Genomic DNA, 16,281 nt, shown 5'->3' on the forward strand with positions numbered 1-16,281 from the left:
CACTGAGGGAGACCCAAACACAATCGCCTAACTAGCATCTCATCTTACTCCTATGTCTTTCTCTGTTGGTATAATTACCACATCCGGCTTATTGTCCCTGTGATGACCATAATTAATCAAGTTCTGCTCCCTAATCTCAGAATCTCATCATCCTTACTGTACACCAGGGCCACGCCGGATGGTAGCCTGATGTAAGCTCTTTTGGGAAGTGTAATTGTGTGCCTGTCTGCAACTTTGCGTGCAACAGCAAATTGCTTTGTCCCACCCTGCTGTGTGTTGATGTTTTTTCTTTTGTTTGTTTGTTTGTTTTGTTTTGTTTTTTTGCCAGGAGTGTCTATTTCCTCAACACCCAGGTCAATATTGTCACCTACCATTTCATTCTTGAAGCAGTGGTTGTATGTTTGCAGACACAGGGGATGCAAAACCTTCAGGAATTTGGGTTTCTTTAATATGAAAGTATTTTCCTTCCTTCCTTCCTTCCATGCTACACACAGGGAGAAACAAACTCCTACTCTCACAGTCCTGTCCTCCCTTCAGCTTCAGATGGCTTACCAGGTCCTTAATCTGTCCTCTGAGTGACATCATCCTCTCACACCTCCCTTCATACATTCCTTACAGGACATTAAGGCGAAGGAGGGAACACAGGAGGAGGTGGCCACTGCTGCTCAAGGAAAGGGGAATCACCTCAGCAGTGAAGTTTAGGGAGACTCAGTAAAACCAGAATCACACTGAACTGCTCTGTCAGGGCCATGGCAGCGGGTACATTAGAAGGGGACGCACACATGGAGGAGCTGGTGGATCACGGTCTAGGGATGGAGGAGACAGCCCACGGCCTGCTGAGGAGACCCTCGCTGAAGGAGAGCTACAACAGTGACTGCCTGTTGGCACCAGACACTGACTTCATGACAGGTAGAGCTGAGTGAGTTCAGATGATACAAGGAAAAAAAATGGTTAAATGTGGGTAGTTTCTGCTTCCACTTTAGCGTATGGACATGAATGCAGCTTGTTATGTCTGTGAATTCATATAAATGTCACTTATTTTACTTCTTGAAATGAGTGACAAAAATTGAATATGATCCTTAAACTTGTTATACATGTAATATTTTTATAATGTAATATGTATATAATATATTACATGTACACAGACCATCTAAAAAATATATATTAAAATTTGCCAAAGTGACTGAGGATGGATCTAAGATGCAACAGGTGTTTTTTGATAAACCCATATAGAACTGAGCATACACTGTTCTCTGAGGTAATATGATGTATATCATTCATAAAATAAAAAAAAAAGATTCCTTCCAGTTTTGGTGAAAAATTAGTGCTGCGAGACTTGTGGGAATCATAAAACTTTCTGAAATGTTGATTATCAAAGATACATTAATCAAAAAGCAGTTATCGTCTGTATAGTTATTGTCTTCTATGTAACATAGTTAAATTGTGGGTGCTGTGAGATCAGCTGAGGAATTACTGGGCAACTTCCCGTCCCCTGGAGGGCATTGATATCAGTGAACTGATACGTGCACATGTGGCCTTGTGTGTGCCAGTATGCTCAGTCCTGATGTGAGCAGACAGATGCTGTTCTGTCATTCAAGAGACGCCATCTGCAAGCAGAGATTAGAACACTCCTCTGGCTCTGTGAGCTGCAGTTTATGCCTTTATGTATTTTTATTTACAATAATAGTCAATTTGCAAATTCCACAACTATACTGCCCTGGTGATGTGTACATGTATGAGTGCATGACTTAATGCATGTGTTTGTGACTGCATTTGCATGAAATGCACATCCAGGGCAGCTGCCTGTTCTTGGTGAAGACCAGTTAGTGCAGTCTGAGCTTTGGGTTTGCTAATTCTCTTTTACAGCACTAGGATTATGTGCTATTCTAATCCCAATCCCATATGGAGTATGTGGAGGTGGCACGAGGATGATGTCACAGCCAGGACAAGAAGAAAAACAGAAGATCACGAGCCTACACAAAATCACAACTCCATGAGAGGCAGATTACCGCAGACTGCATGCTTGAGTGATTATACTGAGAGTCCTCGCCTGCATCAGATTATCACTGGAGGAAAATCTCTAATGAGTTACAGTAGGAAGGCAGACAAAGTATTTAGTAATATGGACATAATTTATTTTAAGATTTCAGAAACTTGACATCATTTCGCTGTTGATGGTTGTAAATGGTCCGTATTTATATAGCGCTTTACTGTACCTGGGATGATACCCAAAGCGCTTTACATTATACATCACATTCACCCATTCACACACACATTCACACACTGATGGCGGAAGCTGCCATGCAAGGCGCTCGACCACGACCCATCAGGAGCAATTAGGGGTTCGGTGTCCCAAGGACACCTCGACATGAACCCAACTTGGCCGAGGATCGAACCAGCAACCCTCGGGTTACGAGACGACCGCTCTACCTTGCTGAGCCATGCCGCCCCTGACTATTTAACCTTTTTTTATTAATTGCATTTTTGTGAAATTATGAGAAAGTTTGAAATTGTGTTATAAGTCTTTAATGTGAAATAAAATTATTTTTCATTTTTTTTTTATTAAAATTTGATCTGTTTTCACAATTACAGGTTTTTTGTGAAATTTTACATTAGACGGGTAAATTTGTAGTGTATTTCCATAATTATATTGATATTTCCCCAAAATAAAAAATTACATGAAAAACTGTGAAATGATGCAGAAAAAATCTGTGAATACAGAAAAACTGTAATATTACAGAATTAACTAATTTAAGTCATGCAAGCTCAATAAAGTTTAAAAGACTTAAAGACGTTAATTTCTTAATTTACTGGTTATTGGTAGTTGTTATTGTCAGATACTTAACTATAAACTAATGATCAATGCAAGAGACAGGATTATAGCTGACATTAGGATAACAGGTTTGCTCCCAACTATAAACCCAATTCAAAATCATTTTGATTAATATGCAATCATGTTATTAATTTTCACTGATTACGCATTTCCCACCTTATGGAACTTTTTTTTACTATGTGTAATTAAAATCTGTATATTTAAAATCTTTTAATACTTAATACTCTCTGTTAAAGCTCTTTCAATTTACCTTTTGAGCATTTTTAATTACACTTGAACAAATAATGACTCCCCTTTCAGCTGATTTTAATTACTTTTAGCCATTCAACCCCATTTTAGCTCTTCAGATTTTCTTTCAGGTATTTATTTATTACTTCTTAATTTTGAACATATCTACCTATAATTATCAGAATTTTTAGCTATTAACTGAACTTTACCTATTCAGCTCCTCATTCTGACTGGTTTTAATCCATGCCTGATTGTAACATAGTGTTCAGGCTGCTGAGTCATTATGTTAATGCGCTATTTAATTTAATGAAATATCTGATACACTAAAAGGTATCAACATAGATTAGAAACTGGAGAAGTGCAACCTAACCCTAGTTGTCTGGAAGAACCACTATTTTTTGTTAAGATATCAAAACTACAGGAACATACTTGTCCTCACAGTGCTCACTTCAGATGATTTCTTAGTTGTGTTTTTCAAAGCCTTGTTTTCATAAAAGTACAAGCAAGTGTTAGTTTTCTCTGCCTCTGCTTCATATTCCTCATCACTCAAGATGTTTACTGTTGTACGCTGCAGTTTTAGGTTCTGCTGTTTCCTTTCTGTCGCCATCCCTTGTAGTGACACAGGGCTTATGTGTGGGGGTGGGGTCAAAGAGGCTCAGTCTGTGGGATTAACAATGTACTCTGCACTCCCACACACACACACACATTCACATGCAAGTTCACACACACACATACAAGCACAGACAATTCAGGCTGAATTGGACGACTACTGAGTTTTTAAGCATTATCAACCCCACCCCCACCTTTATATGTACACATCCTGAGCAAAAGGCTTTAAGCTCTGTCAAACGCATCACTAGGTCTCAGAGTGAGCTGGTCGACCATCAAGGAAACTTGAAGAGACTTTTCTTGCTTCCTGCTAAAGGCATAACATTTGGAAGCTGGAAGCAGAACAGCAGAAGGACTGATTTGTGAGTGTTTACCTGTGCATGAGAGAAAGAGATGAGATCTTAGTGAGGACCAGTGAAATGAGATGGACGGAGAGCCGGGCTATCTGACGGGAGCCAGAGGAGGAAAGAGGGTTGAAAGAGTATGCTCACGAGAAGAGAAGAAGAGGAGGAAGATGTCTGGGTTGGTGCAGGACAGTCCAAGTGGGCAGCAGAGGCACCCTGACTACTCATCAGCATCCGGCAGCTCACATGGTATTCACCTCTGAAACATTATTACTATGACTGCCAGCTGTAAAAGACAGTCAAATAGAAACTGATGAAAGAAAATTGAATTTATTGACAAAAGTGTTCTGGAAAACCTTGTTTACATGCTGCTGTATGATGACAGCATGGATGATCTGCTGGGTCCAGCTGTGTCGTGACCTCATTAGCTTGATTTTTGCCATACAGGCATGAAGAGGGGATTTCAAACAGCTTAACCCTTTCTCTTATTTCAGCTTTATAAATCTTGTTGACACGTCAACCATGTATATTTTTGCCCCAGAGTTTTCATTGCGTTTCATGCCACTTGAGGCTTTTATTACACTTTTTAAGGGAGATAGTTTTTCCATTTTTTTTTTTTTTTTTTTGTGAAAAATACATTTGATGTATGTTTAGAGTAGCAGAGCTGTCATAAAATTAGATTTTCAGTTTATGATTATCACGGGCAGCAGCACAATAACAAAATCAAGATTATCATCGGAAAACTTCCAGATAAATATATTGCAGTCAGGCTCTGAAATAGAATAAATTGAAAAAAACAAAAAGAAAAAAACAAAAAACAAAAAAACAGTAAATTCCAGGGGTAATAAAATAAACAAATAATGAATCATTAAATAGTACATAATACTGCACTAAACCAATCTTTATTCAATAATGTTTTGATTTTATTAATTGAGATGAACTTAATATTATTTGTGTGATCTATAAAATCTATATAAATGTATTTTCTAATAAAATAATGTATTGTCAGTGATGATGTATCATGACAGCCCCATTTTGGAAGCGTATGATTATTCAGTGTTCATATCAGCTTTCTCTCTGGTTTACAGTGCAGTAGTGATTCCATTTCATTAGTAATGTAATGTAGTTGAATGACAGAACATAATAATGTGCATCCTAATAAACATACCACACAGAATATCTGTTCAAGGATTCAAGGATCAGCTTCTTGTAATGCTGTGCAACAAATCAAACTTTTTAACCTCCAGATGTCCCTGTTCTCTCTGCAGACGATCGCAGCTCAGCAGCCAGCGGCCTGGATGTGGCCGACCGTCTCACCTACTTGGAGCAGAGGATGCAGATGCAGGAAGATGAAATCCAGTTGTTGAAGATGGCGCTGGCTGATGTACTCAAGAGACTTAACATCTCTGAGGAGCACCAGGCAGCTGCAGCTACTGCTGCAGGCAGGAGGGCACCGGGTGCAAAAGGTGAGTTTAAATCTGTGTTTGCTGAAGAACTTAATCGGTGTCAACAATTAACAAGCTGTTATCATATTGTGCACTGGAGGACATCAACTATTGAGCGACTAGAACTTTTTCATGATACGATTACGAGTAACTCAAATGGACAATGATGCATACATTTGCATGCTTTTAACCTTATTTTTGAGAATTACTAAAAAAAAGTTAAGATTCTTTATTTAGTGTTGGAAAAACATTTTTTGTGTGTGTTTATCAGGGAGTTGCTGAAGCTGTTGTGTGGGGTGATACATATAAGCAACAGAAGAAAACAGTCTGCACTGCCAACAAGATTTCAGGCAGTTCAGCCAGTGGGGGGATTATTTGTAGGAAATTTAGTCACTTTTGCTTGGCAAGTGAAAGAACATATTTGCAGATTAATATAATTATACTTAAACTGTGATATTTGAATATAACAAATCCAGATATTCTATTGCTCATGTCTGAATACTACTTATGCCTCCCAGAAAGAGCTTCATTTGTGCGCACAACAGAGCAGCAATCACCAGACATATATCTCCTACAACTAAGATAAATTCTTCCCCTCGTGTGTGTGTATGTATGTGTGTGTTTCCACAGCCAGACCTGTGTCTCTAGCGTTGCCCTCGAGACCACCCATGCTCACCTCTAGCAATGTTTTTCTGAAAAAGAGCTCTACACTGCCCTCTAGCACCACAGCCAGGAACTACAGCCCAACTCCATCCCGAAGGTAACCGCACACCGTTTGGTCTGCATGCAGGTAGCTAGCTGGACCACTGAGTGCGATTTACAATAGTAAAACTGAATATCTATTCAACTGGCAGCATAGTGACCACTGGTGATGCATCATATCACATTCACACACTGGCTAAAACGCCAGCTCACGTGCGCCCCCTCAAGGTGCGGCAAAGTTCTGTCTGCATCACTTTATTACTTTTCTACGACATATTGTCCGATCAGCGAGAAAACCTATGTCACACACTTACATTAAAGACATTACACAGACTGTAGAAAGCCGTGGTGTACCTATAATAAATCTGTCTGTAAACTTTATATTGGCTGAGAAACACGCGCCACACAGCTCGTGGGAACGCGCATTCAGAGGCTCGGCTCGACTCGCTGCTGCCTCATCCGGGTTTCTGCCCTGTATTTGATCAGGAACTGCGCGAATTCAGCGATTTTACGTAAGATGATTGGAGTCATACAGAAAATACATGTGTAACACAGATCAGTGGACAAATAATACAATTACTTTATGTGATACATAAAGTAATTGACCGCCCGTCACTGAGCTGGCCATTATTCAATCCAGTTTCATAAAAGCTTATGATGTACTGGGAGGATATGCACGATGTATTTCCAACTTAAAAAGTTCTTGAAGTTTGTTGTTAGGTGATTCCTTTGTCATGCTTCCTTTGTGACTCCTCACAATAAGAACATCACAAGCCACAAGCTGAGGGATGAGAAAGCAGCCACATTCAGCATGAATGGGAAACCGACCTAATCAGATGGTTCTTAGTGAAGCATCAGCCTTAGATCTCAAGCTAAAAATCTCATTATCTAAGGTGCAGTCAGCAGACACCATTTATTATCTTAGAAACGCTGCACATGAAAGCTCAGTAATTATCCCAACATTGGCCCTTATTTCAAAGCCACAATCTCTTCCTCTTAGTTACCTTTCAAATGATACTGCCATTAGATAATGTTAGTTATAGAGAACGATGGGGTTCCTCTATGGTGTCTTGAAGTGCTGCTGATGTATCTGTGATATGCTGATATAATTGCAGGTAAATCTCCATCACCTAAGGCTATCTGTTCGTTATTAGGATGAACTATGAAGCTGCACGGTCATTAGCAGCACTAGTTCATTTGTCTCCTGTCTTATTTGACCTTTTTTCTGCATTATTTGATCTCATATTCCCCTGTTTGTCTTTGCCTTCTCATCTTCCTTAACTGAATGTGTTTTCTTCTTTTTCTGTCTAGTGGTGTGAGAAGCCCACCAGGAAGTGTGAAGGACATTCCGTGTAAGACCAGTAAAACGCGGCCCACTTCTGCAGCCTCAACCTGTAAGAAAATTCCAGAAAGGTAAGAGTATAGTTTTGCATTGCACATAACGCAAACATCAGGTGTGCACAAGTCACCCCCTTAAATTTTACTTCCAAGGACTCAGACTTTCCTGCAATATATAAATAAATGAGAGAGTATTATAAATGCCAGTAGTTCAGATTATTATACATTCAATGTCTTTTATTTCACCTCCTTCCTTTTGTTTAATATCTCTTACAAACAGGTGCATGAATACATTTCTATGGGCTAAATGAGTTCCAAAGTCAAATAAACCCAATTTCTTACAAGAAACATCCTGTTTTGATTGAAAACACCTAAGAAAGTAACAGGATGATTTAAACATGATCTTATCTGATCTTCAAATGTTTAGTCAACCTGAAACTGATGTGTCAATGTGGTGCTCTTTAATCTGCTAAAATCTCTTTCACATTTAGTCTCTATTCCTGTCACAGTTTCTCTTAATCTGTCTCCCTCTCTTTCTGCCTTCGTGCATCCTAATATAACAGCAGCAAGCCCAAAGAGGCCGCAGTAAGCGCTGGTAAGAGAGAACTTTCTCTGCTTTTCCTGCATTCAGAACAAAATGTGAAACTATCAGAAATATTTAGGACAAGCAGGCATTGCATTGGTATTGTTTGCTGTTTGTAAATGAGTGACCTAGCTGTGTGTTTGTGTGATATCCAGGTGCAGGGGCACGACGTGTGACACACTGCAAAGGTAGGCTTTGCCCCTGACAATATAGAAAATGCTTTAATTTATCATTCAGTTCATAGAATTGTGCGTGAGCTCTTCTTTTGTGCTCATTCTTCATTTTTCCACATCTCACCATGACTTGTGTGCCCCTCTTCACCTCTTGCAACCCCCTTTTTTTGGTCTCTTTTTATCCCATTTCCTCTTCAATTATCCTCCACGCCCTTTAACCTCCATCGTATCACTTCTTTTCTTCTGACCAACCTCCACTCCAACTATTCTCTCACCCTCCTCACCTCATTTCACCACTTCACTTAGTGACTATGCAGATCTATCTGAGCCCCCTCGCAAGAAAGACTGGGTCTTCTGAGGCTGCCAAGTCTGCATCTGTGGTGCCTGCTGACAGCGGGCCTGTGGCTGCGCCCGGACACCCTCAAGTGAAGAGGGGCAGTAAACCAGAAATGAAGAAATCAACCCCATCCTTCACCTTAAACCTCCAGAAAACAACAACCAGCCAGAATGTGCCGCAGGACACATCCAGCTACAAAAGCCCCATGAAATCGCCCAGCCATTACTTTCAGATTTGTTACTGAGGGAGAAAGTCAGTCCTTCTTATTTAAATTAAGCATTTATTTTCAGCACCCACATTACTGAAAGCCTCACTGAATCATTTAAAAACTGAAAGTATCCTCTATTTCTTCCCTCTTCTCTTTTGCAACATTTACTTTAACATGTTTGACTAATTCATTCAAATATTGTGTTTTATGTTAATTCATTTTGGGAATAGTAAAGCTTTAATGAACTGTTAGTTTTTCATATGGCGGCAGATTAGTTGTAGCTCAATTTCTCACACACTGAAGCTTGCATATAGTTTCCCTGAATGCCTGTGTTCTCTGTTAATGCTCTGCATGAGAAGCTGACAGTCTGCCTGTCTGTCAGCATCCAGTGTGTGATGTAAGGGAGAAACTGTTTGATGTGAATGAATCTGCTTCCACATCTGTTTGCTGTGATGTTGTGTTTTTGATGTTCCCTCTTAGATTCCACCTCACCAAAAGAAAAGAAAAAAAAAATCAGGGAAAACAATAAAAAAAAAAAAGAACCATGATCACGAATAGAAGGGCTTGTCATTTGATTTTCTACCACTCTGCATGTGGCAGAGATCTTTGCGCTGTATTTTTCTAGCATGGTTAAGGCCGGTCAGCCCCATGGAGAGGAAGAAAAGTGCAGCAGTTGTAATGAAGCAATTTTCCATTGATTACTTTTAAAGTGTCTACAAAGGTCAAATGGCCGCCGAACCCTTTGCTAATCAGGATACTGTTGAAAATCATGATTCATAACCCTGTCAGTTAGATGAACACTGAAGTGGAAAACACTAGAGTGGCACACCTCCTGTGAATTCAACAGAGTTCCAATAATGCGTGCATGCAAATACTTCTGTTATCTAATTGTAAAAATACTTTTTGAACATTTGATACATTACTGCATTTGAAAAGTCAGAGATTTAGAGCAATGACTTTAAACTTTTGCAATGAAAGATAAAATGAGTATCATTTGGGTATCTACCACTTCAGCACCCTCTTGTGGTAATAAAAAGAACTAAAGTAGAGAATGGTTGAAAGACGTTTTTCTTCTTTTTGCGAAGCATTTCTGTGTATTCAATCTCTAACCTGCAGAAATCAGCAGTCACTTTGGAGAAGCAGGATGGAATTCTGACTGAGATGCTAAGCTAACAGCCACCAAGAGCATAACCAAAGAGAAGTACATTTTCACCCTCTGAAAACAACTTAACACCAAAAGATAATCCATTGCAGTTTTAATAATTTATAGTGGATTATAAACCAAGTCACTTTTGCATCAGAAAGTTGTTAACTTTATCATTTATGAACTGAAGAACGTCCATTTTGCTATGTCACAGCACATTTGGTGGCAACCTAACCAATTATTTAATGCGATTTCAAGTTCTTCTGGTCTGATTCCAAAATATTAACACAGTAGATGTGTTGAAAAGTAGTGCACAACATTATGCTATCCAACAAGTCTTAGGAAACTCCTCTACAGCAGAGTACGTCAGGCAGCCACTGTGCATGCAAAAATTTCTTTCTGTCATGTCTTTCTTACACCAATGTAGTAAATGACCTCAACAGTATTATGAAACACAACTCGTTGAAACACAACTCTGTGAGCAAGATCTCAGGAAATCAGACAGGACTTTCTATCACTCAAAGATACACACAAAGACAACTAGAGGGACCTTAATGAAAGTCTCTCCATGCGTGCTGAGGAAACTGAAAAAAAAAAGCCAGCTCTTTGTTAGCATTCCGAAAACTAAAAAAAAGAATGTATATATATATATATATATATATATATATATATATATATATATATATATTCCCACATAGTATCAAACTAAGGTTCAAATGACTGCAGGACTCTTGTTATTGAGTTTTGTGTGAGCCGATCTGTCCTCCATGAAACAGCAGCTGGGTGATGCATTCAGGACAGATGCTGAAGCTGGTCTGTTATTTCTGCTTGCAGGTGTGTGTGCACTAACATATTATGTTGTTTACATTATTACGCAGTATTGCTTGGAAAGCAAAGAAAGATTTCACCACACACATGCACAGGTAGACCATCACTTAACCGTCAATAACATTTTCAGGTGTCTTAACATGTCTATTAGACATCATCATGAGAATTATCAGCTATCAATGCTTTAGCGAATGATTTCTGCTGCAGGGTTCCACGGGAGAGGTGAGACGGGCTGAATGTTCCACTACAAGGAAGACTGGAATAACAAATCCCGACAACTTTGAGGGTCATGGTGTTCTGATAAATATGCACTGAGAAGAACACATAAAATGAGAAGGTAGAGAACTACAATTAGCACAAGGTAACTGGAGAAGCGGTTCTCTTCACTCAAGCTTCCTCCTGCAATCTTAAAACAACTGGTTAACTGTTGTTTCTAAATTCTCATTAGGAATGCGTGTGAGCAGTGGTTGTTTCTCATGTATTTATTTGCGCGTAAAACTGGCTTTGATATTTGTAGAGAATCTGTAGATGTGGGTGGAAAACAGAAGCAAAACAAAATAAAGGATCTTGATCACTTTGGATTTTTCTACATGAATTTTCTCAGAAAACCGCAAAAGAAAGAAAGAAAGAAAGAAAATTCAATAGTGTGAGTTACTGCCCAGCTGCATGAACAGTTTTTACATCACCAGATTGAGGGCGCTGCTGTGCAGCAAAACCAGCATGACGTGAAAATTTCAGCAGCTTGCTCCGCTCCCTCACCCCCCACCTCTCCTCTCCATCCAGCCTCCCAGTGGTTGGAGGTAGGAAAAGATGGCACCTCAGAAGCCGCTCTCAGCCGCTCCGCCCGGCTTTTTGTGCCTCTGAAAGCGGGGTCCTGCCTTCCGAGATGGCTCCAACCGAACCACCAGCAGCCTGACAGACACCGGAAAATAGCTATTCCTATAATACAGACCTGAAAACTGTGGATAACCGTGTAGCATTTTCCACACCCTGTCATCTTTTTCCATCCTCTCAACATCTGCACATCAAACTGGCTGCAGGCTTTGTTGTTTTCTGTTAAGACGCTCAGAACTGCTGCATTTGTGGGAACTGGGTTAGAGCCGAATTAAAGGACGTGAAGAACTAAGAAACTAAGAAGATAGAAAACATTGTTGGCTTTACCCAAACGGAGAGCAAAGGAAGATGAGGTAAGCTGCATGTGTTATTCCCTTCGCTGCTCAAAAAGCGCAGTTTGCCGTGAATCTGCCACATAATGTTAGAGGATATCTTTACAAGAAAATTCATTTTATTAACAAGTATGCAGTTGTATTTATTGACGCAGTTTAATTTAGAGAGGCCGGTGATGTGCATGCGACTGCATCACAATCACAGCCTGGGAATCATAGAACCATCGCCTTCACTAACTGGCAGTCACCAAGAAAATAAAGACCCTTACGGTTTTTAAACTATTGTGAACTGTAAATACAGAGAGAGAGCAAGCTTTGATGTGACACCAGTTCTCTGACTCCAGCTCGCGCTGCCATGTGTCACGTGGAGGTTGCCTGCAGTGAAAAAAGAAGTTGTTGTCGTCATAGAAACCACACAACACGTGTGGAGATGCAACACCCTGATCTAAGATGCTTAATTTAACGATCGATTTATTTAATAACAAACGCTGTCGTTTTGTACCACCTGAAAATGAATGTGTGCGCACCGATTAAATGCAACCTGCGTGGTCACACACCTCCCTGCCCAACAGCCAATCAGCTCCGAGTATTCATCAGGGGTATCCAGACACAGCAGTCTCTGGGATGCAAACACTGGGTTTACTGGCTGCTAGTGGGCGCCTATAAGGAAATGTGTTACTGGCAAACGCATCCTCCAACCAATCAGCTGCAAGGCTCCTGCTGCACAGATGTGGGTGAGGCACGAGCCCATGGCAGAGGTTCACCATAAACGGGGACCATGAGGTGTCTCTAATTACTGTTGGTGTTGAGATTCAGGCTGATGCTTGTGTTGTGGAAGCATAGATTTCTCAGCTTTGGCTTCCCATAAGGACGAACAAACAAATCATAGAATTTACAACAACGACATCTACAAACATTATGGATATAATGATGGTTATATTTGTAACACACTTATCATTTTAGTCACTTAAACACAGAGCTGTGATTTTTTAGAACGGATTTTGTGCTGTGCGGAGCTGCTCTGTAGGTGGCAACACAGACTGCCACTTCATAAGAGTTTGATGTGGGTCATCTGGACGCATGTGAGTGTTTTGTCCAGCATGGTTGTGTTTGGTGTGCTGTTATTGTGTGCATGTTAGTAAGACACAAACTGTACTTTTGTATTGTAATTTAATGGACATTGATTTCAGTTAGCTGCTGTTTCAACCTACCATATCAGTCAAAGTCAAAGTAATAGACAAACAGCTGGAAACAGGTCCTTTTTTTAAATTAAGGTCCTTTCAAGTCATTGGTGGGATCTTGTAAACAGAGGATCATCATCCCTGTCCTCATGTCTCTGCACTGCCTTCCTGTAAAATATCTTATTGAATTTAAGATTCTTTTATTTGTTTTTAAAGCTCTAGAAGGTGCAGCTCCCCAGTACATTGTTGAATTCCTCTGCCTGTATAATACAACTAGAGGTCTCAAATCCACTAACCAACAGCTCACCTGTTTCTGCATCTAGAAGAATGGGAAACTTGCTGTTTTGTACTGTTGATGATTTTCAATCACTAAAAGAATCCAGAGCAGGAATCTGTTTTTCATTTCTGATAATTAGACATATTAGTCCAGCCCCAGGTCTCTAAGGTGGGGGGGGGGGGGAAGACCCTGGAACAGTAAAGCCTTGGTTGGCACTTCTTTTCTGGAATTTGGGTTGAGCAACTGATCCCCGGCTAGATGGATTCGTCTGCTAGTACCCAAATATAGTTCTCTCCTCATTCCTGTCTGCCTTCCACTAAAACTGTGATTTACTAATAAAGTAGCTTTTTTTCCCATATTAATCTTTAACAGTAGCTCTTGGATATTTGTTGCATTTATTTGATTAAAATGAAAATTACAGTAAATGACTTCTTGACCTCAAATATTGAACTGCAAAACTTTGAAATGGGGTCACACAGACCTGATGTCTGCCTGTCTTTTAGTTCCGATATTTCCAACATGATAAGATGTTTTCCTTTGTATAATTTAAAGGAGAATATTAATGAGCTATGAGTCCATTTAGATAAGCAACTCAGAGGTTTCTAATTGAATCAAGACTGACTGTAATAAGCACCAATTAATAAAATGCTAGATTAATTATTAAAAAAAACATGCATTGTAAATTACTGTCCTTAGTGGTGTAATTTTACTATAATAACAACATTAAGGACTTTCAAACTTGCAGTGTGTAATATATTTAGGATGATCTTCATATTCATATCAAATAATGTTTTTATTATGGTAACCTTAAAAGAAAAGATTAGTTATCTTACTGTTGCAGTAACGATAATTTTACCGATGCTGTTTGGAAAGAAGAGGGTCAGGCATTCATTTGGTTGCACTTTAAATCACTACTAAAAATTATAATGATTATCTTTGAAAAATGAACCAAAATAACAAATAAAATATTTTATTTTGTTATGGGCCCTGTTCACATGAGCACAGTTGTCTATAAGCTTTATCTATGCACCTGCATCTATTGTCCACGTAAGTACAGCAGGCACTGAAATTGAACATATTTGTAAATCAGTGTGTCTAGTGTGTTGATTTTCACTGAGTGTGGCTGTAATTTTTATGTATACTGCTCTTTCCTTAGTTTAATAATAAAAATATGTGAGATCTCCTCTTTTTTTACATGTTAATGGCAGAGTTAGACAAGAAAGCAGTGGTGCTAGCTTCCTAAGAACTTTATACTTGCATATAAATATATGGAGACATCATAATGCTGAATGATGTGCACTATGTGGAAAAAATTAAAAATAAAAATAACTGACACAGCCAGTTTTGAGCCAGAGCCAGAATCATACTTGGGTAAAATATTATTCACTAATTGTTAAAATTTATTTATTTTTATTTATTTATTTTACAAAAATGACAGGCTGTTGCATTATTCGCTTACCATTAACAGATGGACAAATGCAAAATATATTTCCTTTATACATCAACCACAGATGATACTGCACATGACTGCACAGGTGCCACTTTGACAAACTACCCGTTAAATATACTGATGCACATTAACTTAATGACTTAATTAACCCTGGCTGATCTGTGGTCCTGGCCACCATCTCCATTTGCTTGTACTGGATTGTTTCTTTATGCTCTCAGAGTGAAATGGAAGATCAGTCGATCAAATGTCGACATTGTTGCCTGATGCGTATTGACAGGAGCAGTTGGTGGAATGTGTGTCATCAATAACATTAATGATAACTGTGCTGAAAGGCAAACACACAGAACTTCACCCAGTTTAACTGCACACGGTTGTCCATACTAACAGGTGTGCTGTATCCTACGGTGGTTGAATTGTTGTAATGTGTCTAACATCAAAGAGGTTGGTGCTGTGTTATGACGATGATGTACATTTCCATAATACACGGAGAATGTAAACCAGTATTCAGTACATCTGGTCCCTGAGCTGAAATAAATCATCAAAATGTCATGGATTATGTCCCGCTGTTCCAGGGAGCTTTAAGCACCAGTGAAGGTCAGATTTCTCTCAGCTCATTGTTTTAGGTGCACAGCTGTGAGCTTTGAGGCTGAGCAGGTGTGTGTTATTCATTTCTTTTTGACTTGTTGGAGAATTGCAATGTCTGAGGAGATGACTGTTTAAACTTTGCATCCATGTGTTTATGGTGGCTACAACACATTTCCTGCATTTACTAGGATCTCAAATGCACACAGAAGTCAATGCTATGTGTAGACAGGATGCAACATAGAGGTCACTTGTAGAAGCATATTCAGGCCAAATGTCACTGAATGTCCAGATTTGTTGATTTATGAGTCTAAAGTAACATCTGCAGTTACTTTGTCTGCTCTGATCATACTGTAAATCCAACCAAATTCCAACCTCATTTACTGTCTACAATTTTGTGGTTTGTCTTGTAAATCTAAATTCTGCGGGGTCTGAGTTTGCTGGCTTCCCCAGCTGGTGGATCTTCCAGTAATAGGCATAACACACAGCCAGGTCTATGAACAATTATACCAACAATGGAGCCAATTGCCCTTGTCATTCTAAACCTTAAGAGCTAGTCACCTCAAATATGATAGTATGAATACTGTTCATTATAGAGCTGCAGTATTCATATCTGTGCTGTTATTTAGTTAGAAATTAATAAAATAATAAAATAAAATTGAAAATACACAATAACAAAATATATTATTATTATTTTTTTTTATTTTATTTTTTTTTATTTTGGCTGTAGCATGCACTTATATGGTGCATTACCTCCACCAGTTGGTAAGGAGTGTGGATCAGAACATCAGATGGGATGACTGAGTGCTTAACTGTTAAACAGAATCTTCATAAATAAGGAAGATGTGTGGTT

At 39.2% G+C, this 16,281-nt stretch overlaps 2 protein-coding genes across 3 annotated transcripts in view; both read left to right on the plus strand.

Moving 5' to 3' along the window:
* Nucleotides 1–662: 662 nt before the first annotated feature.
* On the plus strand, nucleotides 663–9,339 carry LOC121633927 (echinoderm microtubule-associated protein-like 1). 2 transcript variants are annotated; one of them, XM_041976269.1, is made up of 7 exons: nucleotides 663–909; nucleotides 5,283–5,480; nucleotides 6,090–6,219; nucleotides 7,473–7,574; nucleotides 8,066–8,094; nucleotides 8,244–8,270; nucleotides 8,562–9,339. In XM_041976269.1, exons 1-7 carry the CDS (start codon nucleotides 750–752, stop codon nucleotides 8,834–8,836), a joined length of 921 nt encoding a protein of 306 aa, XP_041832203.1. In that variant the 5' UTR covers nucleotides 663–749; the 3' UTR covers nucleotides 8,837–9,339. The 2 variants fall into 2 exon arrangements, 1 of the variants encoding a protein (XP_041832203.1); XR_006009146.1 differs by lacking the exons at nucleotides 663–909; nucleotides 5,283–5,480; nucleotides 6,090–6,219; nucleotides 7,473–7,574 and having other exon boundaries at nucleotides 8,010–8,094; nucleotides 8,238–8,270; nucleotides 8,562–8,676.
* A 2,223-nt stretch (nucleotides 9,340–11,562) lies between these two features.
* Nucleotides 11,563–16,281, plus strand: part of evlb (Enah/Vasp-like b) — a 45,168-nt gene continuing 40,449 nt past the window's right edge. The window contains exon 1 of the mRNA XM_041976830.1: nucleotides 11,563–11,959. Within this exon, the coding sequence (XP_041832764.1) occupies nucleotides 11,955–11,959 (5 nt within the window). The 5' untranslated portion in view covers nucleotides 11,563–11,954. The remainder of the gene's footprint in view (nucleotides 11,960–16,281) is intronic.

The sequence above is a fragment of the Melanotaenia boesemani genome, chromosome 22 (assembly GCF_017639745.1).
Source record: "Melanotaenia boesemani isolate fMelBoe1 chromosome 22, fMelBoe1.pri, whole genome shotgun sequence".
NCBI lineage: Eukaryota > Metazoa > Chordata > Actinopteri > Atheriniformes > Melanotaeniidae > Melanotaenia > Melanotaenia boesemani.